At 31.0% G+C, this 9519-nt stretch overlaps 3 protein-coding genes across 3 annotated transcripts; 1 reads left to right on the top strand and 2 right to left on the bottom strand.

Annotated features, from left to right (window-relative positions):
• Positions 1–1037: 1037 nt before the first annotated feature.
• On the bottom strand, positions 1038–2682 carry MONOS_2586 (uncharacterized protein; the record flags this gene model as incomplete). The annotated part of the gene is made up of 4 exons (XM_067872513.1): positions 1038–2165; positions 2239–2327; positions 2476–2575; positions 2673–2682. The coding sequence occupies 4 exons, from the start codon at positions 2680–2682 to the stop codon at positions 1405–1407; spliced, it is 960 nt and encodes a 319-aa protein (XP_067727801.1). The 3' UTR covers positions 1038–1404.
• Positions 2683–5062: 2380 nt separating this feature from the next.
• On the bottom strand, positions 5063–5704 carry MONOS_2587 (uncharacterized protein; the record flags this gene model as incomplete). Its single annotated transcript, XM_067872514.1, has 1 exon — positions 5063–5704. One exon carries the CDS (start codon positions 5702–5704, stop codon positions 5063–5065), a length of 642 nt encoding a protein of 213 aa, XP_067727800.1.
• Positions 5705–7490: 1786 nt separating this feature from the next.
• MONOS_17543 (uncharacterized protein) lies at positions 7491–8130 on the top strand (the record flags this gene model as incomplete). The annotated part of the gene is made up of 3 exons (XM_067870473.1): positions 7491–7623; positions 7668–7899; positions 7959–8130. The coding sequence occupies 3 exons, from the start codon at positions 7491–7493 to the stop codon at positions 8128–8130; spliced, it is 537 nt and encodes a 178-aa protein (XP_067727799.1).
• Positions 8131–9519: the final 1389 nt, after the last annotated feature.

The following is a 9519-nucleotide window of genomic DNA, read 5'->3' as shown; positions in this document are numbered from 1 at the left end:
TTGTGAAAAAGTTGAAGAATGACTTTTATCATCTCGATGATGCTGCAAAGGATCCGCATTCATCTCTTCAAAGAGAAGTTCAGTTTGTCCAGAAACTAACTGAGTTTTGTTGGATTTTGAAGAGCAACTATTTTCTTCCGCGGAAGCATGAGAAGAGATTATTTGTTCATTGTTTGTTTCATCTTTGATATCTTCGCTTGCTATTGATGCATACAATGAAAATGGTCTGTAAGTGCAACAGAAGGAAAGAAATTCATTTTCTTGTGGATTACCAATGATTTCAAAATTAGGGTCAGTAGATTCTTTATTTTGGCATTTGCTTGAAATTTTTGAATATTGATGTTTGGCATCAATTAAATAATCATTCTCCGAAGGTACAAGTGATGCAGGCAAATCACTATAGTTTTTCTTCTCAATGAAAGGGAGATTTTGTTGATTCTTAGAAATTTCTGATGATTTTGTGCAGTTTTGACATAATCTAACTTTTTGAGTAGTTGTTCCTCTTAATATAATAGATTCTTTGGAACACTTTGAACAAAAATATAATCCGCACTGTGAACATTGATACTGCCATCTAAAAACACCAAACTTTTGCCCACATTGTTGGCAGAAAGCTTGTTTACTTGCAGTTTCAATATCATTCTGATCCATCAGAAATTTCCGTTTTTTAAATTACTAGATTTACAGTAATTATAACGTCTAGTTGATACAGTTTTTATATATCTGTAATTGTTCTTAATACTTACAAAAAAACAACTTGTTAATTGCAAATTTATTTATTGTGGGTCTTATTTAATCATTTTTTAAATGTTCATTCCATGAATTATAACCAAATTTTCATTACAGTTAATTATGCAAATTCTTATGCCATTCAGAGAATTACATTTATTGAATTATTTTTATCGAAGAAACTAATTCAATAATCAACAACTTCCATATTTTCAATTAAAGATTTTTGGAATTTTCGAATTCTTCATGACATATTCATTAATTTCTCTTTTGAGTTTCATACAGGTAACAAAATAAGCGAAGAAAAGTGTAATCTGTTTGGAGCGTTTTAAGTTTTTTAAATGCTTCTAAAAAATTTTAATAATTTTCGAGAGAGAAAAATGCGCCCTTAGGAGCACAAGAATTACAAAAAACATTGCAATGCAAAGGGGGAAAAATTATAACGTTAATATAAAACTGTAATGAAATTTCAAAATAATTACAAAATGCACAAGAAGAAATCTGAAGTTCAATAAAAAGTATTGTTAAATGAAATGAATAACAAGAATGAGACTTTGGAAAGATAAACAGGAAATGACAAAATGATATTAAACACAAATAAATATTTAAATTAAGTAGAACTACCATAGAAAGGGTTGTTGTAGTCTTGTTATAAAAAGGTGAAACAGAGGTTATTTAAGAAGCAGCTCCTTCTTCGACTCTTTGAAGTGCATTGCCTTGCTGTGCATTTGGATCCACTACAACAGACAATCCATAGCACTGTGTGATGTGAGCGTGAATGAACAAGATAACAGCGATCATCAAGCTCATGCCTTCGTCGCCAGCAAAGTAATATGGCACTCCATAGCCGCTCATGTTAAGTCCACCAAGGATACCATGATAGCAGATGTATCCAACTATGATGAACGAAAAAATCATTCCCATTCTTTTCAAGCATCGCGTCCCTTTCTGCGATTGCTTTTGGTTCTTCACCATTCCTTTTCTTCCGCTTCTCTTTTCACTTAAATCAACTGGAACAAGAGGATGTTCTTTCAGAAGATTGTCCGTGTAATGAGCTATTAAAAGTGCAGGTGTATAACTATACCATGCTGTAATGCCTCCAAACATCACTCGCAACCCAATGGGAATTGCTGTCACAGAGCTCATATCCATCTTTGCATTCTCAACAAATGTCAAGCCAACTCCAATACCGCAGCACAACGCTCCAAAAAGCAAAGACAAAACTAAGTACACTATCCCACGAGTTATAAGTGACATCTTCATAAGAGCTCGAACTTCTCCAAACACATCGGCCAAAGGCTTCCATATAAAAAACATCCATGCAGCTACCCAAGGCAGATAACCACTTATAATTCCGAGAGCTATAATTGATGGGTTTCTTGGATTGAAAAAAATCATCCCAGCAACTCCGTATAGGACAATAGATAAAACAAGAGCTTTATTAATATTGATACAAAATAAATTAAAATGGTGAAATAAAAATAAATTGTGATTGAAAGCTTTTCATACAGATTATCAAAAGTATCACATATACTGCCGCTTTATTTTTGATTCCAGAAAAAAATCTTCCTCCGAAAATAAATGTATCAAAGCAAGTACTATAGAAAAAAAATCAAAGAAATTTTAAATAAACAATCTATAGCAGACATTATTATGTGCAAAGATGCAAAAATACGGTGATAAAAAATAGTTTGCGGAATTGCTATAAATCTATGGAATAGCCATTCAGTAACTCCATAAAAAAACGCTGTACATCCAAAAGAAGCTACTACAAGAGAGAGTCTGGATAAAGTGGGTTCTTTCACCTTTCCCAGAAGATTTATCCCAATTCCGACTGAAAAACTAACTTTATTTTGTAAATAAAACAGTACATAAATAGTTTGCACAATTTTTATAAAGAAAAATATTGATATTGCATGTGTTTGAAAAGATAAACAGCATACAAAATGTCATAACAATTCCATTAACAGTATCTGCAAAAAATAGCGGGCTGACTCCATGGCAAAAAATGACTCCAAAAATTAATGCTATCAAGGCACATATCGCAAAAACTAAAAGTGCTGTTGCGTCTCCAAATCTGGGCTCTCTTTCTATTTGTGGTTTTTTCATCTAAAAAAGTACACAAGTTAGTTTAACCCATATTTTTGAAATGAATCAAAATTCCTTTAAATATTTGAAAAAACAATTTTTATATATTTGATTCTCTTTGAGTGGATTTTTTCTTTTCATTCGATTTTTTTTTTGTATTTAATGTTATTAACAAATAATAACTATTGAATGAAAATATTTTTTTTAAAATGAAATAATTTTCATTTTTTTGAAAACCAAGAAAATTATTTATTAGACAAAATTTATAAGAATATATTGTCAGATAAGAATTTTTGAAATAGTGATTTCTGATTTTTGTTTTCTGAAGTCCAAATGAAACTTCGAATACTTAACAAGATAATTTTTTTTGATATCTTTTTTCTTCGAAATAAGGAAATACTAAAAATTTTGATATTACTTTTGAATTTTTTTATTTTTGCATGGAATTGATTTCAGTCAAAATTGTTGCACCTTTTTTAATACAAAGTTTAAAAACTTAAAATTTACAAAAAGTTGACAAAAATCAATAGATGAATTTTTAATAAACTGAGTTCATTTGAGTTACGAAAAATATGGCTAATTTTTTTTTGAAAAGTTCCTTTTGTTAAATTTTCAAATAGAATAAAAATTTCATATTTCGATCAATTTTCTGTTCACACTGACGAAACTTCACTAAAATGGAAACAATAACATTGTCAAGATATTGTTTTCATGACATCGAAATTTGGTGAGTGGGAACAGAAAATTGATCGAAATATGAAATTTTTATTCTATTTGAAAATTTAACAAAAGGAACTTTTCAAAAAAAATTAGCCATATCTTCAAAAACATATATTTTTTATGTTTATAAAATTGATTGCAAAAACATACATATATTATTTGAAGATTAACGATGTTGTTTTGGAAATGATTTTTGTTATTTTAGTCAAATTTTTTTTTATTAATAAAAATCAATATCTCATTTTTCTCTGCCAAATAACTTCTTGCAAATTATAAAAAATCATTTGTTCATTTCTTCAATAACTTATTAAAAAACGTTTTTTTTTTCGTGACTTTTTTTTTCTTTTGTACAATGCGATAAATTTTGTTAAGCATTTGTGTCTTTGAAATCAAAATAAAACATACAAAGAAAACAAGAATGTTTTAAACTTAATCTTTTGAGGAATCGAAATAGTACAAAAGAAAAATGAATCTCATCAAGAAATTATTGAAATATTCATTCCTTTGTTCATATTGACGCAAAAATGCAATTGTCGTTCATATAAAAATGAGTTTCAAATTGTGCTCTTGCATTTTCGTTTGTTTTCGAAATATTTCGAAAGTCAATGATAAAAAATTGTCACATAAATGAAGTTTTTCGAATTGCTTTTCTTTCGGTGTTTGCACGTGTATTAATATCTCTTATTTTCTTTCTTTCTTTTTCTTTATAACACTCAAACACTTCTGTTTTCTTATAAAATATACCATCATTATCTTCCAGTCTGTGATAGTCAATAATTAAATTAGTCAACCAAGATGCTATTTTTGCATCTGTTCCAACGTTTTCTCTGCCTCCTGAGTAGGTATCAGAAAGTCTGAGCCAAAGTTTTTTCATCCGGCCGAAAAACCATTCAACGGGAATACGGCATCTAGCAATGCTCTTGTTGAATTCTTCAATACTTAGAAAATCCAATTCTTGTTCAGTGTGTTGGTCAAGTATGGAGCTGGTGGATTCAGTCGATGATGAAGATGTTCTTTTAGTTAATGATGAAATAGAAGAATCAAAAAATGAAAGTTGTGACAAGGCTTGTGATGATAATTACATTGTTTCAGGAAAATAATCAGAAGGAAGTTGGGTTAAAGCTTGGGAGCATTCAGGAAAAGTGGAATGTGATTCTGTTTGAGGAATAAGAGGAAGCGGAGGGAGTGCAGGGAGTGGAGGGAGTTGTTGTGGAGAAGCGAAAGAAGGAGAGGAAGGAGGAAAAGGAGAACGAGGAGGAGAAGGAAGCTTGTCCATTTCTGATGAAAATTTGACGGAAGTCAATTCTTGGAAAAAACATTTTTTGATGGGAGTGATCAATCGAATGTTTGGGAAATGTCCTTGATATCCTTTGTCTCCCATAATCGCCAAGCTATCATTCCTAAAATCATGATAATTCCATATTCTTTCCTGATCAGTTTTTTTCAAATATTCCTCATATCTTTTCATTCCTTTTCGAAACAGGAAAACATCATGTTTTCCTTCTTCAATCGCGCCAGAAACGAATTAGGCTTTGTGAGGTTTCCAAGATGAAGCTGCCACTTTGATTTTGATGCAGGAAATTGAATGATGTGCATCAAACAGTTTTTTCCCTTCCGTAAATGTGGTAGAAATTGGAAACGGCACTTTCATAGTCGTTGCATCGACTAACAAAGCAACATTAGGAAATTCTTCGTTGGGAATTGTTGGAGGCTTAGGTGGAGCGGAAAAAATTTCATTCAACGTAGAAAGCAATGCGGGACGTGCATCAGTCAAACAATTGCTTGCCATTGATTGAGATATACCCATTAAAGAGGAAATTCTCTCCAAGGTTGTCCTGCTGGACAGCCACTCAAGATACACTATAAGCTTATCGTGTGGTGAAAGTGTTGACGGAGGCCCTTTTTTCGGTGCGCTGTTCACGATGGATTTCATCAAATTTCCAAGTTCAACAATTGTTGTTTTCGGTAGACGTAAATGCTCATCATTTGTGAAACGAAGATAATGATCGGTGATAAATCCTAGTGATTCTTCATTTTTCTCTTCATCTTGATTAATATCAATCTTTTCTATTTTTTCCAATTGTTTTGTTTTCCTATCCTGCAGTTCTTCAAAATCCGGCTGTTTCCGCTTCGGTTTTTCATTCCGCAGATTAACAGATTGCTTCATTTTTTTGAATCTTTTCTCTTTGATTTTCGTTGAATTCAGAGTATATTTTGAAGGTGACTCTTTAATGGAGGGACTATCTGCAGTTTTTTGAATTTTTGAATTCAAATGTTATCTTGTTTCGTAGTGAATAAATGGTGTTGTTTGATAAATAACATTCAAAACATTTGATGTTGATGGAACAGTTTGTTGATGAGATGAATTATCTTCATTTTGGGAACGACTTTCACAGGATTTTTTATAAAGTGCGCATTAAATTCAAAATCGTTTTGATCAAACGATGGCCATTCTACATTCTTTTCACCGCATATTTTTTGTTCAAATGTCAACAATTCAAAAAATACAAAATGAAAACCATCCAATGTGTGAATCTTCATCATCTCTAGGAATTCCAAAGAAAGCAATAAAGCTTGTGCCAGATAATAACGACATTATTCGAAAAAGATAAAATTCTAACAAAATTATGGGGAAAATGAAACATCAACTCTGAACAATGATTCGAACTTACCCACTGAACATTTAAATCGAAGTACATCATCCGTGTATGTTCAAATCTTCTTGAAAAGATATCATACTGAGAGACTCTCCAAAAAAAGATGATCAGTTGAACAAAAAGTCAAATAAAAGTTAAACAAATACTGCTTTTGTTAAGTTGATTAAGTTTAACTCACCAGACTCATTCATTTCTAACAAATTGAAAATAAAAAAATTAGTAAATTAATATTGAGGTGCATCCAGAAAATCGAATGTTCAAAAATGTTAAAAACACGCTGAACGAATTTTCTAATTATTCGTAACGTGTATCAGTTTTACGAATAAAGCAATACTCAAATGTGAAAAACATGGATAATTTTCCTTGTGAGTTAAAATCTATTCAATTGTTTCTAAACTTTCAGAAGCTTATTCGATATAATATTGTTTTTTCACATTCTTTTTCCCCATGTGTCCTTTTTTTCCATTAAAAATGGTTATTTTCACAGGCTCCTTGTCATCTTCATGTGCTGCAAAGGAGAAGGTGTAATAACAAAGTTCCAAAATTCCATTTCAAGAATCAACTTATAATTGGAAAAAGTCGATAAATTCGGATCGGCGAAAATGTTCAATGCAAATCATGTGAACTTGTTGAATAAATGCTTCAATTTCTCGCAGGCCTCAAAATGATGTATGATTCATGAGGTTCCGTTTTTGGAGATCAGAACTTTGAATACTTTTTTCGGAGAAGATATGATGAGAAAAAGGATGAGAGCTGACAATAAAATGAGAAGAGAGATGAAGCTGTCAGTAATTTTGAACACCAACATTTTTGTTCATACAAATGCTCCTCAGAGAGTATGGCTGATTTCTCTGGAAACATCGATTTTTTTGAATAACTGCTCATTCACATGTTGTAGTTGATACACCTAAAGGAAAATAGCTTTGTTGATGCTGTTCTGCTCTTTCGCTGGAGTGTGAACAAATCTGTTTGTTGGAAGCTTTGGTTTCTTCACTTCTCATTTTCAAGATGAAGCTTAAAGATTAGAAGATTTGTTTGTGCAGAATAATTCGCTTATCCATTAAAAAATTCAGCAATAATAATAAAGGAGCTTCAATTTCTAATTCTTCGTTTGTGAATTGTCGATCTTGGCTGGAAATGTGACGATTGAGAAAGGATAATTCTTTCACCACAATCCATTTTTTTTTATATTCTTCACTCCGGATAATATCATCTGCTCAGATTCTGCTTTGCTGACCATTTCGAGCTTGAAGTGTGGGGATGTGGTGAAAGATAATTCTTCGCTGTGGATTCTGGATGATGGACGCAGCCTGGAAGGGATGGCAGGAAAAAGGGAATCGCCCTTCTTCATTCCCAAGTTTTATGGGGCTTCGGCCAGCGAAAATGGAAGTTGGATTGAAATTCAATTCAAGGGAGCGCTTCTTCTGCCGTGTGATTTGTCATTCCGTCTGATTTTTTCAACTGGAGATACAGACCTGATTGAGACATATCATTTTGAAGAAGATGGGTTTGTGAGTGAAGCGGAAGCAGTTGGGATGGTGCCTTCGAGAAATCTTTCTTCAATCCCAGATGAGACGGAGGTGTTTGTAATGATTGGGTATGGAAAGCGGTTGTCTTCAACTGATTTGTTTGTTCTGAAAAGCAAAAGAAAGTTGAAAGCAAATGGAGAGGAAAGGATTGTTGAAGGAGGAAAAGAAAAGAAATCGTATTGGTCGTTGATTGTTTGCATTGAGGTTGTTGAATCACTGCTTGTAGTCATTGTAGTTCTGGCTGTTTGAGGAAGAAGGTGAAGAATGAAGCCGAAGATCTGAGAGAGATTGTGAATGATAACAGCAGAAAGGATCCGAAGGAGTTTGGGATGGTGACGATGGAGATTTCTTCAGACGCTCAGTGGATGAAAGCAGATGCTGATTCATTAAAGAAGAATCAAGTGTAGCTTTTTGAATAAAAATCTGATGAAATAATTGATTCATAAGCCAGAAATATTGAAAGTTGATATCGAAAGCTGCATCAACCCATATATTCAGCTTCGCGTTTCAGTACTACGGAAAATATCAGTGATAAATCGCTCCATGAACATTAATAGAAGCAAATTTTTATTCTCGATATTTAATTACGTGATGATCAAATTTTTTGTTAATGAGAAAAAACAGGATATAAAAACGAGAACAAAATTATTTTTTCATTCATTTCACGTCGTTTCTATCAAATAAAATCTTCTTTTAACATGTCTCAAATTTTGTTTGAGAATATTGAAAAATCACAATCAATTTTGATTTTTCAATTTATTTTGTTTAAGAAGTGAAAGATGAAACGAATAAATATTATCATTAGTGTTCACCACTTTTTCATAAAAACTTTATTTAAGTGTATCGCACTTTATTCAAGTGTCACTTCAACAATTTAAAATAACATGACATCATTCAAGAAAAACCCAGTTCATTCAAATAAGATGAATCTATTCAAATAGAAAAATTATATTCTCAATTCATCTAATAAAAGTCAGAAAACATTTTCGTAATTAAAATAACAATTATAATTACGAAAATGTTTTTTCTTTTTTTTTCAGAATATTTTGTGAACTCACTTAAAAACAATTGATAAATTTGAAAATTAGAAAAAAATAATTTATTTTTTCAGTCCAAAGGTTAACTCATTATTTCTCAAATAATTGCATTTGATAAATTGTGATTTTTTTTTTTTTTTTTTTTTTTTTTTTTTTTTTTTTTTTTTTTTTTTTTAATAAAGTGTGATCAACGCGAAATTAACAATTTTCATTAATGAGCAAAAAGAAAAGAAAAGAAAAAGAAAAGAAAAAGAAAAAATCACTTCAAAATAAAAAAACTATCACACTTTTATCTTTAATTGAACAAATTTAAAATTTATGTTGCATTTCTGAAAACTTCATTTGTGAAAATATTATTGTCAATATTTTTTTGAAGGATGAAAAACCATATAGCATTTTGTTTCCTAAATAACAATGGAAAGAAAATAATTCGATTGGAATTATACTCATTTTTTATTATTTAAGTGAAAACGATTCTTCACATTTCCTCAATTACGCATGTCAAAAATATCAATAACAAATTGTAATCTGTTTCTTAATAACTGAAACAAATCAAAATTGATTTGCACAATGAAAATAATTTTCAATTTTAATATTTCTCCTGCTTCGAGCAAAAGTATTGTTCCGAGTTCGGAAAATAGAAAATAACGGAGAAATTGTAAGATCGTAAGAATAACGAAGTACAAAAAACATAAAAATAAAATATTATAGAAGTGAATTGAGATATGTTGTAGATAAGTCGCGCGCATGCATTGCTAA

Source organism: Monocercomonoides exilis, assembly GCF_001643675.1.
Source record: "Monocercomonoides exilis strain PA203 chromosome Unknown scaffold21-1407046, whole genome shotgun sequence".
Taxonomy (NCBI): domain Eukaryota; phylum Preaxostyla; order Oxymonadida; family Polymastigidae; genus Monocercomonoides; species Monocercomonoides exilis.
The sequence above is the reverse complement of the archived record's forward strand: the minus strand, read 5'-3'. Positions and strand labels throughout refer to the sequence as shown.